General features: G+C 50.7%; 1 protein-coding gene across 1 annotated transcript in view; it reads right to left on the reverse strand.

The window, feature by feature from the left end:
• Positions 1-819: 819 nt before the first annotated feature.
• Positions 820-17,205, reverse strand: part of TNR (tenascin R) — a 29,106-nt gene continuing 12,720 nt past the window's right edge. The window contains exons 8-22 of the mRNA XM_009319867.1: positions 16,908-17,093; positions 13,919-14,008; positions 13,543-13,806; positions 12,619-12,885; positions 12,392-12,511; positions 11,701-11,844; positions 10,952-11,071; positions 10,225-10,368; positions 9,489-9,619; positions 8,371-8,503; positions 5,201-5,352; positions 4,163-4,259; positions 3,195-3,356; positions 1,421-1,584; positions 820-977 (exon numbers count right to left, since the gene is read on the reverse strand). Of these exons, the coding sequence (XP_009318142.1) occupies positions 858-977; positions 1,421-1,584; positions 3,195-3,356; positions 4,163-4,259; positions 5,201-5,352; positions 8,371-8,503; positions 9,489-9,619; positions 10,225-10,368; positions 10,952-11,071; positions 11,701-11,844; positions 12,392-12,511; positions 12,619-12,885; positions 13,543-13,806; positions 13,919-14,008; positions 16,908-17,093 (2,294 nt within the window). The 3' untranslated portion in view covers positions 820-857. The remainder of the gene's footprint in view (positions 978-1,420; positions 1,585-3,194; positions 3,357-4,162; positions 4,260-5,200; positions 5,353-8,370; positions 8,504-9,488; positions 9,620-10,224; positions 10,369-10,951; positions 11,072-11,700; positions 11,845-12,391; positions 12,512-12,618; positions 12,886-13,542; positions 13,807-13,918; positions 14,009-16,907; positions 17,094-17,205) is intronic.

Genomic DNA, 17,205 nt, shown 5'->3' on the forward strand with positions numbered 1-17,205 from the left:
AATTTGACTCCTTTCTTCTCCATCAAGCTCAGCATAACCCAGGCAGATGTCAGGCAGCTGGAGTGGGAAGAGTTCAGCTCGGAGGAGTGGATGATGCAGGTTGGGGCTGGTGGAGCAGCTCTTGTTCCCCTACGCATCAGGTACATGAGGATGACTTTGGCTGTGGTGGGGCCAACATGTGAGCTGTGGGCTTTCTAGAGTTTGCCTACATATGCAAATATTCATCAAGCCTTCCTGGTGTGATCTTTGAAAACTGAGGCTGGGGTGAGCCTTGCGTTTGCTCATTCTCGCTTTGTCTCTATGCATACAGTGCCTGCGCATAGGGGAGGGATGACCAGGCCAGAAGAAGAGACAGGTCTCTGCCTGCTGGAAGAGTTGGTGTCTACAGGATGGCATGAAGCTTGGGACCTCCCTGCCGGGAGGGGACAGGGAGGCAGGGAGAGGACAGGTGTCCCAGGTCATGACTAGGGTGGAAATGGCCACACCAACCTTGGGGAAGGTTTCTGCCACGAGCCCTGTGACAAACATTTCTGACAGAGTTTGCTGGGGATTTCTAAGTCTTTTAAAAAAATATCAAAAATCTGTCTCTCTCTTTCTCTCCCTTCTTGTGTTAAGGGCCAGAGTATTGGGGTAGGGAGACTGGAAGTTTGGTATTTCTCTGGGACAGATGCAAAGCAATGAGGTCTTTCCTTTCCCATGGCCTTTGCTTGTGCCATTGGTTCCCTCCAGCACTCGTGAGGGGCAGGTTGCTATCTCAGACGAGTAGTAATTTTTTTTTCCCCCCTTTTCATATTATAAAATACAAACAAATGACAGACAAGGTCAGGTGGTGGGAGGTGGGAGGGGGTTCAGCTGGCTCAGAGCTGTAGGGACCGTCGCTTCCTCCCAGAGATATTACGGTGGTTGTAAGGTCGCATCTTCATTTCCACGAAGGGGATGGAGAACTCGTGGCCTTTCCAATGGTACCAGTTAATCCCCTGGCAGGAGGGAGAGAAAGGCACAGGGTAAAGAAAGACCCTAACATGAAACTAGAGTGGGAGAGGAAGGAAAAAAACTTGACTGCCGTAGAGAAGCCAGAAGGAAGAACTTGCACCAGTGGGAGCAAGAAACTCTTCTGCTGCTCTGGCTTGATGGGTTTTTCCCACTGCTCAAAGGCTCATGATCAAATTTTATGTATGTATTTTTTTAAATGTAACTTAACAAGGTAAATGACCGTGGCAGCCAGCGTGAGGCATGAAGCACCACCCCAAATGTCTCGAAGGTGGTTCCCTTTGCTCCAGCTTGTGTTGGGTCACCCCAGCAGTGCTCCTGGTGCTGGTGCACTGACCACGCAGCCCCAGCCCTAGCTTGGGTTTGCTGTCGCGCTTGGTCATGCTGCTAGAAGAAATGCCAAAGGCTTTCAGCCCAGCTCTGTCCTTACCTGACTGTGCCGGGACTCTCCGTACTTGCCATTGAGGTTGGTACGGTGGCAGTTCTTATACCACCAGGCCCCTTTATAGGACATGGCGCAGTTGGTCACAGCGACATCGTTGTCCCTGTCCTTGGTGGAGAAGGGGCGGCCCTGGTGGTAGGTGAGGGAGTCCCCTGTGGAAAGAGGTGCTGTTAGAGGTGATGGAGCCTGAGTCATCTGGTCTTTTTCACAAGTAAATTAGGATATTCTGGTATATGTGGTAGCCTGTTGATCAACAGCTCAAGCATCTGAAAGTCTGGGAATAACGTTAACTGGAATTGTTCACAATTCGTTCATCTGAGGTCCTCTGCTGTCAGTTTAGGATCAGTACAGACCACAGCAAATCTTACAGGCTGTTTGGCTTTGGCAGATAAAATGCTATATGGTTTTGGACCTGAATTTCAGTGTTTCAGAAATGAATTAAATCCTAGATTTGGGGATCCCTGGTTTCCTGAAGCCTGACTGCTATATAACTTTAGGATGCTTTCAGCCTCCTTCCCTCCTGTTAGCCAAAGGGAACTTTTTCTCCCAGAGAAGCCCAAGCATTTGCCTCTTGAACCAAGATGCTTGGCCTTCTTTTCTCCCTTTGAATAAAAGGAAGAACATTTTGGAAGGTGCGTGTTGTCTATTTCACCAAAACCACCAACCTCATCTCCCCTCCTTACTAAGGAACAAGAGAGCTGCTTTTGGGTGAAAGAAGAGCCAAAGTGAAATATGGTCGTTATTACAATTGAGTGATGTACTTACAGGAGACATTCTTAATATGCTCCTTGGTGGTCCCTAAGAAAATATGAAGTCAACCCGTGCTAGCTGTGTGCAGTCCAGCCACCAAGAGGCTTGCTAGAAAACCTCTTGGCAATGAACCATTTGGTGAGTCTTGGCTCTCTCTGCTCAAAGTGGAGCAGAAGCTCCTTCGTTGGACAGCTAGAAGAAAAGCTTGCATGGGGAAGGGGAGGGAGTTGTGTCTGCAGCACTTACTGGCATTTTTGGCAACAGGATGGGTGCCTTGTGCCCTGGGACTTAAGGAAAGAGCAAGTGCTGTGTTGCATGCAACCAAGATCTCCATCTCTTCCCTTCCAGTGGCAACTACCAGGTATTGTATAGGAAAACTCCTGTGTCTTAGGTATGGTGTGGGGTTCCTCACTAAGTACATGGTGGTGAAGTTTTGTGTGGATCGCAGAGGCTTGCAGTCACTGGGCATGTCTATCCCAGCTAGAATGGCTGCAGCTGTACCCCTCTACTGCTTCTCGGGGAAGAGACCCCCTCCTTCCATCACCCATCACCCACTGTTTTCTGGTGGGCAAAGCCTAGTGCTGCTGCATCAACCGAGCAAGCAGGTGTGACAGTGTCCTTGCAAAATCAGACTGTGTTTGGTCTCTGCATGAGGAAACGATGCAGAGGATTTCAGCTTTTTCCATTGCTGTGGGAGGGCAATAAATACACCCTCCAGCATGACATCAATAGCAAGCTGCGGTGATTGCCAAGTGAGATGACACCTCTGATGATTGACCTGGTTATTTGAATAGCAATGCCTCTGATATTTAATATCTAATCCTCAATGGAAAATTCCTTCTCTCCTTAGTGGGATTTATCAGCCTGGTTTACATGATGGACTGCAGGAAGGCAGAAAGGGTTTGTGTTTTGCTGCTCCAGAAAAGTAAGCTTTGATGTTGGGATTTCCTTCACAGTTTCAGACCCACCGGTCCCAGGATTTCCCTACTGCTTGCTAGCACTGAGATTGCACCTGAAGTGCCGTTGTAGTCCCCGATTCGCAGTTTGTACAGGCTCCGGGAGTCGCCGATGGAGAACTTGTCATAGTAGGCATACGCTGCTTCCTGGCCGTCCCTCATGTCTATTCGCAACTCGTAGCGCCCCTGGGACGTGATCTTGTGGATGTTGTCCAAACCTGGTGAGACAAGCAGCAAGACACCCAGTGAGACCCAATGCCTGGATCTGCTCCGTGAGCAAACAAAAAAAGCTCTAGGCAAATAAAATGTCTGTGGGAAATGAGAGTGAGGAGAGGAACCAGAGAGCAACAGCACTTCTGGTTAAATCTTTGTCTCTTCTGGCATTGGTGGGGTCTGAGCTCTCTGTCCCCACTCAAGCTTCACTTCCCTGTGGCTATAAGAGGTGGGTTCAAGCCCCAGATTCAGCTTTCTCCATGCTGCTGAAGCTGGGGATCATCAGCTGTGGACCCCTGGTGCTTCTTGTGTTGCACGACCATCTTTTGAGCTGTTAAGCTCCCGTACAAGCCAGAGCATGTTTATGCTGCAGGGCTGGTGTTGGCTTGTGTTCAGGTTTTGGGGGAGCATGCTCCGTTTCAGAGCTGTGCAGGGTCTCCTGCTCACCCCTTTCCTACTTTCTTTGGGCAACTGGCTTGCTGGCCAAGTCACAGATGCCACCAATGCAACCTGTAGTCATCCAAAGGAGGATGATGGGTTTTGGTCCATGAAGACCGCCGGTGTACCCCCTTCTCCTAGGAGGAGCAAATTAGGGAGCTGCTGGCCTTCACAATGTGCTTTTATGTGGTATGCCCATGAGTGACTTTCTAACGTGCAGGGCAGGGGATGAACAATGGAATGGAAGCTGCCTGAGGGAGAATGTAGAGTGGGGTGAGAGGCAAGGAGCCAACAGCTGGCACAGGTGAGCAGCACAGTGCACACAGAGCTCAGGTTTGATGCATCGATGAAAGACAACCAGTGAAGGTCTTACCGAGCCAAAACTCGTCCTCCAAGTTTCCGAAGCCAACCCGGTAATCTGCCCATTTCCGGAAGAAATCGGTCAGCCCGTTCTGCCGCCTCTGGAAGACCTGCGGTGGGGGAAGAGCAGGGGGAAAATCGGTGTGAAGGAGAAGACGGACAGCCTCACTGGGCTTTGGGGCACATGAAATAAAGACAATACTTTGTCTTTCCATTGTGCCTTTCAGGGGACATAATTGCAATATCCATCTGGTTAGTGTTAATTGCAGCCATGCAATTAATTCATGTGCAGATGGAGAAACTGAAGAGATGTTAAGTGATGTCCAAGGCAAATCAATGTTATTATAGGAAGGAATCAGCCGATGCGTGGTGCCTCTGTTTTTCTAGCATGTGATTCTGCTTTCGGCTAGCTCTTTCTGTGATATCCAAGGGGATGCTTTGAGGCAGGGTGAGATGGAGGGAAATTTCCTGGCTAAAATAACATCCGTGCTAGAAATCAGCATTTGAGGAAACCCATTTTTTTTCTTTTGACTATACATCTAGCGGAGTTCTGTGTAATGCATGTAAGTAAGCCTTTGACACAAATAAAATCAAAGCACTAGAGCATTATTTACTTAAACTGCCAGTCCATCTACGTCAAGACGAGCAGTGTTTGTGCAATTCAAAAGCCAAGCAGGCATTTGCCTCTAGAATGTTCCTGTGTGGACTCAATTGGGGTGATGCCCGACACCCTCCTACTGCAGGCAGTGTGAATCACTCCCTGTGAAAGTTATCGGTCATTAATTTCATTTTTAGAACAATAAATCAGCTTCAGTCTCAGATTTTGCTCTCCATAAGTACTGCAAACATGTCAAATAAATCAAAGGGCATTTCTCCAAGTGTAACTATTATTACTGGAGCGTGGGCCATTCCCTATGGCGTGGGAAATGAAGCGTGCTATATTAAGCCTGCTGTCGTTCCCGCGCAGCGTGGTGCTTGGCTTTGCTGGTAGGATGGGGCTCAGTTACATTGCGGTGGGGACAATGCATAGGACAACCGCACGGCTACTCACAATCCAGCCGCCTCCATCGGTGGTCATGTCACAGTACACCTGCACTCGCTGGCTGAGGTCCCCGTTGATGGAGATGGTGTAGACGCCACTCAGTGTGTCTCCGTTCATCAGGTGCTGGGCGCAGTCCTGAGGGTTAGCAAAGACACGACCGCCTGCAAAATTATAAAAAAAAAGCAAAATTTGAGCAGAGTGACACCCTTTCCACATGCCTCGGGCCCCACTGGTTATGATCCAGGAAAGGTCTAACTTGGCTTCTGTGTACCAAGTTATTCTGCAAGGCGGTGGGACTTTACATCTGCCAACAACATCAGACGATTTAATGGAAAAAAATCTGTGCATATATTAATTAATCTCCCATACGTCCTATATTGGAAAGGTGCATGGTAACATCACTATGAATGATGAGGGATGTCACTTCTTGGACCATTTTTCTGCACCATGTCTGAAACCCTGGGGTTTAAGCTGTCACCAGCGTATTTAGACAGCTGCGAAAATACCAAAACCTGTTCTACTCTCAGGATTGCCAGCCCCAAACAAGTTTTATGACTTTACTGGTTCCAGGGGGATTCTCCCAATCCATGCCCTTGGAAATGATGATGGGCTTGTGCCAGGCTGATTGTCACTTGCAAACTGGGCAGGAATGAGGCTGGGACTGTGCAAGATGCTAGAGATGGGCAGCGTGGGCTGTGTGGTGGTGCTCCAGGTGTCTTCTAATGAAGAAACATCTCATTTGGGGGTCAGAGTTTAAGAGAGTCTTAACTACAAGACTCCAGCAGTATTGGGATGTCAACTCTGGGTTCAATTTTTTCTCATTTAACGCAAAAGGGGGAAATACATCTTTTTCTTTGCTGTTGGTGCGTATGGGTGATGGGGTAAATGAGTGCAGAGCAGGCAACGTGGATGTGGCTTTTGAGGGTGTCTCAGTTACGGATTGAGAAGGTGTGATAGTTGTGCCCATCACAACTGTGTGATACCCCAATAGGACCAGCGTACAGACCCTTGTCTCTAATTTCCCATTTGGGTGTATTCCCCCCAGCCTTGTGACCTGAAGACTCTGAGGTTGTCGCTTTGTCCAAATGTTGGAGATCCCCTATTTTTTCCCATCTCCGTGGTCTCTAGCGCAAGGTCTGGTGAGACAGTGTTTGCATTTCATAGTATCCAACAATGGAAACTGCTTCAAAGACAACCACTTCAGGCTCCCCTGAGCTCTGTGGAGATTACTTGTTTCTTAATTTATATTCATATCTTTAAGAGCCAAGGAGACCTTGAAAGACATTTCAAACCACTATAAATTATAAATATTTTATCTGTTTCTTCCTTTTGTCCCATCTGTATACAATTCCCCAAGAACCTTATGCAAACATGAAACAAAGAGGCCGAGCTATTAATATGTCAGAGGGAATGGAAGAACCCTGGGATGTGTACTGCGAGCAGAAGGAAGCAAAACCATTTAAATTAAGCCTGTTTTTTTTTCTTTTCTTTTTTTTGTCTCCTTAAAGACAAGTCCTTGTTCTCTGCAAAGTGGCCTGATACACTGCCAGGGTGAACTGAATCCCAGACCCCGATTCTTCGCTGAGGGATGCTGCCCATGGATTGCATTGACTCGATGTTTGTTCCTGGGTGCTTCTGTCTCACCGATATATGGGGTAAGTGGAGAGAAACCACTTTCTTGCTGATGCCTACCTTCATCTTAAAAGCAAATTAAACCTGTGTTCGGATGCTGCGTCAGCTGGCGAGGGTGTCTCTAACACTGCCAAAGTCTGACATTTGTGCTTAATAGAAACAGTGCTCTCCTTGCCTGACGTGAGTGGGTTTCCGCTGCTTTATCCCAGCTGAGAAGCCAGCCCCATGCAGCTTTGTCCCTGACTCCCAAACAGCCTCAAAGATTACATGCATTTTTCCATCACCTGCCTGAATTGCCCTGGCTTTATGTGCCTGCATAAGAGGCAAGAATAACAGGAAAGCCTGTAGATGCATTAGAGAAGAATCTTTTCTTTTTTTGTTGACATAAATAGTTTCTATTATCTCTTAAAAGCAGGTGAAGGGACCTATGTGTGTAACTGGGATGGGGAAGTGTATCCACAGCAGATTCAAAGAAAACTCTCCAAATCAAACTGGCAGCGCAGATGGGAGGAATTTCGGTGGACATCATCTTCAGGCTTCTTAGTGCTTTTGAAGCCCAGAGAAACGTAATTGGATTCAGCCCTGAACAAAATGCATTCTGTCTCTTAAGTGCCCTGGCCTAGCAAGGCTTTTCAAAGAGGGTGAGGGACTATATGCTTTGCACAGTTTCTAATGTGAATGGTCGCAAAGGGTGGGAGCAATGGTGACATTTTCATGCAAGCTTCATTCTTGCAAGTGTAAGCACTCCGTCTGTGAAGGTTATGGTGGCTGTGGATGCCCACTGTTTAATTTAGAAAGGAACCCATTCCTGTTGCCTTAGTGGATCGTGACTTCTCTAGAATTAGAGGGGGAAGGAATAATGCAATTAGATAAAATCAGTGGGACCACAGTCCTGTGGGCATGCTGGCTCTGCTGTCTGTGACTGCACTGATGGTTGTGGAGATGCACCTGCTTGACATTTCCAGGGATGCCCCATCCCTGGAAACATTTGAGGTCAGGTTGGACAGGGCTCTGAGCAAACTGATCTAGTTGAAGATGTCCCTGCTCATTGCAGGAGGGTTGGACTAGATGATCTTTAAAGGTCCCTTCCAACCCAAGCTATTCTATGATTCTATGATTCTGTGATATTTGTGAGAGATCGGACCATGTCTCCATGTCTACAGTGTGGAGAGACCAACTGGGTCTCTCCCCACTCACTACAAGAGCATATCTATTGATAACGTGTTGTTGACTTTTGTGTTTTTTTTCCTCTATTTATGCATTTGAGGAGGGACAAAGGCAAGGCAAAGGGCCTAGTAGATGGTTCCTGGTCTGAAGCTCACATCCCCTTGCCCTGGGCTGGACCTTGTGTTTGTGTTATAGGTTCTTCAGCCATTAACTTTTTGTAGCAGAGCAGCACCGTGGGTTGTAGAAATGAATGTACCTCTCTGTGGATCGTGGTGAAATGCTGCCTGAGGATGGAAAGCCCATAAAAGCAGTCCATGTCTACCAGCACAGTATGTGGGCTAAGCCTTGCCTGGCTGAGTGGATGTGGTGTGAATCCTCACCTGTGGTGAAGGTGGTGGAGATGAAGCCGCTTCTCATGGCGTTTTGGGCAGCTTGCAGGTGCACGGTGTACTCTGTGGTCTCAGAAAGCCCCTCCAGGCGGATCCACGTGTCCTCAGCATCTACAATCAGCTCCTGTACATGGGTCCCAGAAGGAGGTAGACACCAAGAGCAACAGATGAGAAAAGCGATGGGGAGCCTAAAGAGCAAGTGAGGAGGGAAGGGAAGCCACAAACTACCACAGCCCTTGGTGCCTGGCTGAGAAGCGTTGCATGGCTGCTTACACCCCTGGACTAAACGTGAGGTCAATGAATGTATTCATCCATTTGGGATGGTTCAGGTGGGAGAAAGCTAGCTGGTTTGGATACAGGAAATGTAAATGTTTGCAATTTGTGTGCTCTATTTACCAACTCTGTTGGGATCTGCGTGCCCTCAATACGGGGCATGACAGATTGCCCAAGCATTGCAAAGAGTAGAGCTGGCCAAACCTGGTTATCAGCCAGTTTTGACTCTGTCAATTCCTGTCATGTTAATTTTTCTGGTTGTCAGCCAATGCCACATAGCATTATATCGAACCCCTTCTGCAAAGCTATTATCCTTTGGCCGCTGCGAGCCAGTCACACCGGCAAAGGAAATTAGACTATTTGCGGTATTTCTGATAGCGTTTGTAGCAGCAATCCCAGACAGGCAGATATGGACACACTCATTAAATAGTCAAATATATTGTATTGCGAGATTAATTAGCTGTCTGTACCTATCTTCCTTTTTGCAAGGAGGGCAAATAACATTTTTAGCATCTCTGTTCATGGGATAATTTTCTCCTGCCTCAGCTTGCTTGTGTTTCACAAGTTGTGAATTTCCCCTGTTCCTCCAAACTTTCCAGGCATGCCCTCTTTGCCCAGACCTGCAGGTGTGCATAAAGATTTTGCCCTAGGCAATCTTTTCCTGCTTTTTTTCTAAAGTATTGCTTATGCAGAAAGTAGCATCTACCCTTCTGGTCTCTCCCTACTGACCTAGTGAGCATCGTTCTTTTGCTTTGTTGGGTTTCTCCTGTTCATTTCTCCACAATCATGTTATTCCTTGACTTAATGAGCGTCTTTCTTTGTGAGGACTCACTCACCTTCCGGCTGCCGTCGGTGGATCTGTAGGTCATGACGTAGTTCTCGATCTCTCCCATGGGAGGCACCCAGGAGAGCAGGGCACTCCGTCGAGTGACTTCACTGGCAGTCAAATTTGTTGGAGGATCCAAAACTGCAAGGGTGGATAGGGACCCAGGGAAGTGCAGGTTCTCACACGCAACCACCCCAGCCCCACTTCCCAACTCAGCACACTGGGATTCAACCTTGCAACCCTAAGCTGCAGCCCAAAGTCCATCCTTGCCCTCAGTTTCCAGACTTCATCACCCGTCCCCAGCCTTGAACAGGGCTCTGCAAACCCTCTAAAAGGCCTCCTCTATCTGCATGCTCTCTGAAGGGTAATGGCTCTGAAATTCATGTGCTATGGGACCTGTCAAGCTTCTTGTAAGCAAAATGGGTTGTAGTGCTCTTCTGGACTATGGCCTTGGTCAAGAAGACCTGGTCAAGGGCCTTCTTGGGAAACCACATCCAGGGGAAATCAAAGAAAGGGATGGATGGATGTTGAAAGAGTGAAAATGATGGTTGATGCTTGTTGTGATTAAAATTCTGTTCTTGTGTTGTGCCCAACACTGGTATTTGAGTGTCCTTTTGGCACATGGCTACTTCTACACCTGCATGTATGTGAGAAGAGCTTTGGCTCAGCTGTGCTGGCTGCTTTTCTTGGGGTGGATGTATGGCTAAGGGTGCGTAACAAGCAGTCGGGGAGGTGATTGTACGTACGAGTTGTAAAGTTGGTGCTGATGGACTGGCTGGTGAGAGGCCCATTGGTGGCGTACATAGAGACTGTGTAGGTGGTACTGGGCAGGAGGTTGGTCAGCTGGTACTCCTGGTTGACTCCATCCACAAGAATTGTTTCTCCTGCAACTGTAAGCCAAAAGAGATGACTTAGGTAGGTATTCAAGGTGGTTCTCCAAAATATGTCTATGGATATGACCTCATGATCAAAAGCACTTACACCGCTGAAACACCATGAGCTGTTTTGTGGCAGCTGAGCTGTAGTGGTGGTGTTTGGTCTGAAGGATGGTCTTATTTTTCCCACAGTCCCTATATTTGCCTGATGCTTTCTTTCCCTTCAGTAGTGGGTTTCATGGAGTTTGCTGCACACTGAGTTTCTGTGGGATGGGTACTTGCTTGCCCCTGGGTTGCTGCTGGTGGGCCAGTTAGTAAAGCAGGGGGATCCCAGTCCCCTCCTGTGTGGAATGCCATGCTCCGAGGCTTGGTGAGGGGCGCTGCCATGGGACCTGCGTGGGAGGAGCTGGTGTCTGGGGATGAGGTACAGCCCTGCCACCTGCCAGCTGCTGCCCTCCCGAAGCAAGGGCTCCTTCCCTACTCCCTCTGTGGACGGCACCCACTGAGCCCCGGGCTTTGGGATGGGGGAGAAGTGGAGGTGAGTTGAAATGGAGCCCCAGCAAAGCTTGTGGCAGAGGGTCGCAGGGTTTCGGCGTACCTGCGTGGCGGGTGAGGATGAGGACGTAGCTCTCCACCTCTGACAGTGGCGGGTTCCACTGCAGCAGCACCTCGGTGGGGGTGACATTGGTGGCTGTGACCCCCAAGGGGGCATCCATGGCTGCATGGGGGGGACAGATTCAGAGAGTCAGAGACATTAAGAGGTTGGGCTATGAACTGGAAGGGCTTCTTGTGACCCATCACTCATGGTCCTGCCTTGCTGCCCAGGCACATGTGCCTGCAGAGGAGTTATTGTTGCCCTAGCTGGAGAGCAGAGTTGTCATAGCTTGTGCTACTCTGCTACATGGGCTGCTCTTCCACTGTTTTCCTGATGCACAGCCTGGGATGTTAGGGGTTTTTTTTAGGTTTTGAGGAGTCTGGGGATAGCAGAGGGTTTTATTTTTGCAGTAGATGCTGTTTGTGTCAGGGCTTCCCCAGGGATTATTTCTGGAAGTCTGTACTTCCTTTAGGAAAGGTTGTTATGGTTGCCCAACGTCATATCTCTGGCTTCCCTGTGCCCGGAACACAGATTTATCACCCCCCCTCCATGACTACCCATGCATATACGGGAAAAGCTTTGCTTAGACACACTTCAAAAGTCCACACTGGGCCCTCGTGAGCCTTGCTGATCATCTCGAGCTTGCATCAGGCTAGCATGAGATTCAGCTTTCTCTCAGCTGCCTGATTGCTAGTGCAAGGAGGGGCTGGCACTGTTTGATGGCTACCTGCCCACCAGGAGCTCCTTCCTACCTGTATGCACAGTGATGGAGGCCACCTCGCTCTCCTCCCGGCCGCGCACGCTCTTCACCCCGATCTCATACTTGGTGGCAGGCTGCAGGCGGCGGAGGGCGTACTCAGTGGCATCGCTGGCAATGGTGGTGCTGTCTTTCCTCCCTGCGGGGACAGAGCCAAGAGATTTGGCATCAAGGCTGGCCCTGTCCCTGGGTACAGGAGGTGCTTGGGAGGAGAGGGCAATGCCACAAGCCCTGTCCAGGGCTGATACTGGGGGTGACTGGGCTTTGTGCCTGTGGGTGCACACCTGTGTGCCCATCACTCTGCTGGCTCGACCTTTTCAGTATTGCAGCTGAAACTGGGGCTAAGGGAGATGAGCCAAGGGAGGCAGGTGGTGGAGGTGGGATTTCAGGATCAGGCCCTGAACTAACCATCCCTGAGGAGGGCACGTGGCAGGGGGTCACTCCCTGTGCCCCTCTGTACTGAGCTGCCCCTTGGCTACAGTGGCCCTTGCCCATCCTTGTCCCAGACACCCTGTCCTCCATCCCTGCAGCCTCTTGGTCCATCCCAGTTATCAGTGGCTTTTCCCAGGGCACTGGGATGCTGCCTGGGGTGAGGATGACCTGGTGGCTTGCTCGTGCCCACAGATGGAGGGAGGGTTGACAGCTGCGAGCTCAGGGCACGAGCAAGAGTGGTCTGACCCCATTACCTTCAGCAGTGCGGTGGGATATTCTATAGTGGTCAAAGGCAGCAATAGGAGGGCTCCAGTAGATGATCATGGACTCCTGGGTGATGTTGCCCACCCTGAGGTCCTTCGGTGCATCAATCCCTGGTGAGACGGAGCAGAAAGCAAAGCTGTGGGAGGCAGGTCCACTCCCCGTCCCCCACCCGCCCTCCCGGCGGGGTCCCATGCCCGGCAGGGGGATCCCATGGTACCTGTCGTGATGGAGCCCATGACAGGCTCGGAGCTGACGGCGCCGTGCATGGCCACCAGCGACACCAGGTACTCAGTGGATGGCCGCAAGCCTGTCAGGCTGGTGTGCCTGCGGGTGCCGTCAAGCGTGAGCTGCTGTGCCTCTTCCTCATCCCGGGGGCTGTAGGTAAGGACGAGGCGGTCTGCTGGCGGGGATGGATCACTCCATGTGACGTTCACACTGGAGGACGTCAGCTTGGAGAAGTGGAGCTGCGTGATGGGCCGGACCCCTGCAAGATGGAGAGGGGAGATGCAACCCCAACCGTCTGCAGATCCTGGCCTGTGTGTTGTTCCCAGCATTTGTATGGGAAATACCCAACAGAGGAGGCAAAGCTGCAGCTCTGGGCTCTCCATTGATCTGAAACTGTGCTGGGATTGAGAGGCAGAACTGGAAGGGGAAAAACGGTGCTTTTCTCAGCTCTGCCTGCAAACACCCTCCATCCCAGACCCATATGGTAGGTGATAGGGCTGTCCCACTACAGACTGTATGTGCTGTCTGGGCTTCTCGACTGCAGGCTTTTCACCCAGAGGTGCTTGTGAGGCCCCTCAAGACTTGTTTTTTCCTTCTTATGGACACACAGACCACCCTGACCACAGAGGACAGCACGGGCTGGCTGTTCCCCCAACCCTGCCTTGTCCTTATGGGAGCCTCTAGCCAAACAAGTGTGCTCAGTGCTGCTGGCCAGGGGGATGGGATCCCCCACACTGGTAGGGCCATCCTCCTTTGAGGTCCACAGACCTCCTCCCGTGTGGATGGATTGTCCCCAGCTCTCATCCCCGTCACTGCCTCAGGAGTTTCAGCGCTGAGGATGCGGTGGGCTGGTGGAGGTGCCAGTGTGGGGCAGTGGTCTGTGCCTTTGGCTCCATCCCAGCTTGTCTTTCTCTACCTGTGAAGGCATCCACGGTGGCCTCTAGGCTCTGCTGGCGTCCCCTCTCAGCAATGATGGAGATGGTGTACTCTGTCCCGGGCTCCAGCTCTGAGAGGGTGAGCTGCGACTTGTCCCGGGACACCGTCACTTCGGAGGCCATCCCTGAGGCGGGGGTGAAGGTGACGCGATAGTGGTCAATGGGCCCTGTGGCTTTGGTCCAGGCCAGTGAGATGGACGTCTCCGTGGAGGCCGTCACCAGGAGGTCTCGGGGGCTGTCAAGCTCTGTGGGAGAGGGTTGGTGCAGACCCTTGTCCCCATGCATGGATCATCCCATGGAGACATCTGAGCCATAGGAGCTGGCCATGCTTGGAGCATGCAACAGGGCCAAACTCACCTGTCCTGGCGTTCATGGTTGCTGGCACACTCTGCTGGCTGTCCATCACGGCTGAAATCCCGATGCCGTACTCTGTCCCTGGCACCAGATCTGCCGGGGGGTGCAAAGGACATGAAGGGGCGTGAGAGCAGCACCTGGCTGGGTGGCCTTGGGGTGCAACTCCCCCACCTCCCATGGCTGGGGACAGAGGGGGACCTGTCCTGAGCATCCCTGGGGTGAGCAGCCCTCCCACAGGTCAGTGGTTCCTCCGTGCATTAGAGAAGAGCTGAGCCTTTTTAAAAAGCCCCGTGGATGCCTTTGGACAGGGAATTTGGATTATTCTAGCTCAGAAATAAGCAATTTTTAAAAGTTGTTGCTGAGGTCTGCTGTAATTGCTGGCATTGAGGCAGAAATTGCATGTGTGTGAGCTGAGATGGGAACGATAAAGTAGCTATATTTGTTTCCAAAGTGATTCAACATCAAATATTGTCACAGGGCTAGTGTCTCGAAGAGAAATAAATTATGCAGAGTAAATGAAATGCACGTTAATTAGGAAAGGCACAGTCTTTCTGGGAGCTGAATCAAGAGCCGCTCCTTGGGGTGGACGTATCTTGCGGTGCCTCTCTCAAGAGACATAGGAACCAAGCTCATCCTGCTCCTTTCCTGCGCACCTACTGCTGATCACTGTTTTATGTCTGTGGAACATCTCCTGCCTCTGCCTGTCACTTCAGCTTGGCTGCTGATGGCTTTATTCCCCTCCTCCCTGTGCTTCATGATCTTTCCCACGGGATTAGAGAAAGCCAAAAACGCTCCAGCCCGGCCTCACCCTGCCTTGCCCAGGGGCAGCATCCCCTGAAGCCACCAAAACCTTCCCTAGGAGGCCAGGAGGGAGGGAAACCACCATCCCCTGCTCCTCTTGCCATGGTGCAGTCTTGGCATTGGGGGGGGAGATGGACCCCCTTTGCCCCTGCCCAATAAGTGTCAGAAGTATCCTGGAAAGGAGAAAAGCCTGGGAGAAAGGGGGAGGAGAAGGAAGAAATGAGCAGGAGCATATAAAAATGATGCCTTTTCTCTCCCAGCTCTTTTGGCTAGAGCAAAATTACGGCTATTTCTGTGCAAATGCTGATTTTGAAGAGAGACACATAGGGCAGGGCAAGGCTTCCTGTATTTTTAAGCTTAAATCTTTGATAAGCTCTGCTCAGCGCTGTTCCTCACTGCTTTTCCTGCAGGCAAATGAAGGCAGCTGAAGGAATCGCTGGTTGCATTTACACTGGATCCCGCCAGGTCCTGCATGGCTGGAAACCCATCCCAACAGGCTTTGCACCACGTGCACCAAAATCTTGGAGGACAGAGCTACGATGTGCGTAGTGGAGCTATGGGAGAGACTCATGTGCCATCCACACTATGGCTATCCTGACTTTTTTTTTCCCAGCAGAATGTTTTTTTGGTTATTTTCTGTTATAATTAGATTTTTTTAAAAAAACTTGTTTGTTTATTACATAGTACCCTGGGAGCTAGAAACAATGCATTTACGTGATGATGGAGGCATTATAAAAATTGCTCACTGCTATCGACTTAAGCCTCTGTATCTCTGGAGCTTGCTCTGGGGGGATTTCTGGTAGCCCTGCCTGAGTCTGGCAGCAGCCAGGCAGTGCTGGTGCTGCCAGGTAGGCACTTGGCAGCTTTTTTTGGTTTTTTTGAGAGAAAAGAGAGCCTTCACACTGTCTCTTCCTCCAAAGCAAGCCTGGGCTCTACCATGGGTGTCATCGCAGTTTAGGTCACTGGGGCAGTATTGAACCTCTGCCCCGGGGAGGAGGATTTGGCCCATTTTTAATGCTCCTTCTCACCTAGGAAGGCAGTAAATGCCTAGAGGAAAGCTAGCAGGGGACAAGCACTGGGTCTCCGATACCTTGCTGTCCCCCTCCATCTCATCCTGCTTCTCCATGTGCGTCCTCATCACAAACGCAGCAGAAACTATCCCTAACATTTCTTTTTTCCGCATACCACATTTTTCAAGCTAACTGCTCTAATTGCTTTTCTGCCCTCCAGCCTTTCTCGTGACTTGGTGCCGCTGTGCCTGTAACTTGGCATTTGACTTTCCCACTGAACTTATTCCTATAGGTCCATATGGCAGAGATGCCTGAGCCTTCTTCAGGCTGGGGGAGGCCTCAGGAGGGCAAAGAGGGTCAACGTGGAAGAACCTGGTGTCCTGCCACACTGAAGAGCTTCAAGCTGAATGAGTGATCTTTTTGGTATGTATGTATGTATGTAAGTCTTTTCTTTCATCAAAAAAATGCCACCAGAGCTGCAAATCCGTCAGGCAAGCAGTTGTAGTTGAAAAAAAGGAAACCAGATCTCACACAGTGCTTCGTGGTGTTGCTGCAAAGGGCATTTGGGACTTTCCTGGCAGTGGGAGGTGAGTGGTGTTTGCAGCCCCCAGTGGCACCCCCTGTGCTGGCCTGAATAACATACCGCTTGAGGGACTTGCTCAAAAATAGCATCCCTGGATTTGGGTCTGCTTTATACCTGATTTGTAAAAACGAACTCAGGCAGCCTGGATCCCCATAGCTGCCTACAGGGCATCGGCACCTGTGGTTCTTTCCCAGCAAGAAAAAGAAAGAAGGGCGGAGTAATATTTTCCTCTAGACTAGCCTAAAAAGCCTTCCTCTCCCCATTTCTCACTGTGCTCCTTGCCAGCTCTGTTTGGGACCTGGACAGACCCTTGCTGGAGGTGCATCACTTGGAAGTGCATCGCTTGGAGGTGTGTCACTCGGAGGTGCATCACTCAGCTCGTGGATAAGCAGTGCGCAAATCCAGACCCACAGAGGGGAAAATGAGCTTCATCCCAAGGAAAACCTTCTCTCCAGTAACTAGTAAACTCCAAAACAGCCTCAAATGTTTGCCAGCGTGAGGGCAACTGAGCACCAGTATTGATTTGGGCTCTCCATTGCCCTACCTGCTTGCAAGGAGGAGGAGGAGGGGGAGGAAGGACACGTGGGTGCACGCATACCTGCGAGGGTGGCCCGGGTGGTGGGACCAGTGTCCCGCGGCACCAGCACTTCGTGGTAGTGCTCCCCGGCCAGGGTGCTGTAGACCACCCTGTAGCTGTGTGCCTCAGCCTCGCTGTTGTCCCAGGTGAGCTCGAGGCTGGCGGGCGTCCGCGAGCCCACCCGCAGGTTCTTGGGGGCATCGATCTCTGTGCGACACAAGGGAGAGAGGCTCCGTCTCACTGCCAGGCACCGGGAATGTACCCCGTAGCCTTGGCATGGCTAAACGGCAGCGGAGGGGTACCCAGGTGTGATGTCCGT

The sequence above is a fragment of the Pygoscelis adeliae genome, unplaced genomic scaffold, assembly GCF_000699105.1.
Source record: "Pygoscelis adeliae isolate BGI_AS28 unplaced genomic scaffold, ASM69910v1 Scaffold283, whole genome shotgun sequence".
Classification (NCBI taxonomy): Eukaryota; Metazoa; Chordata; class Aves; order Sphenisciformes; family Spheniscidae; genus Pygoscelis; species Pygoscelis adeliae.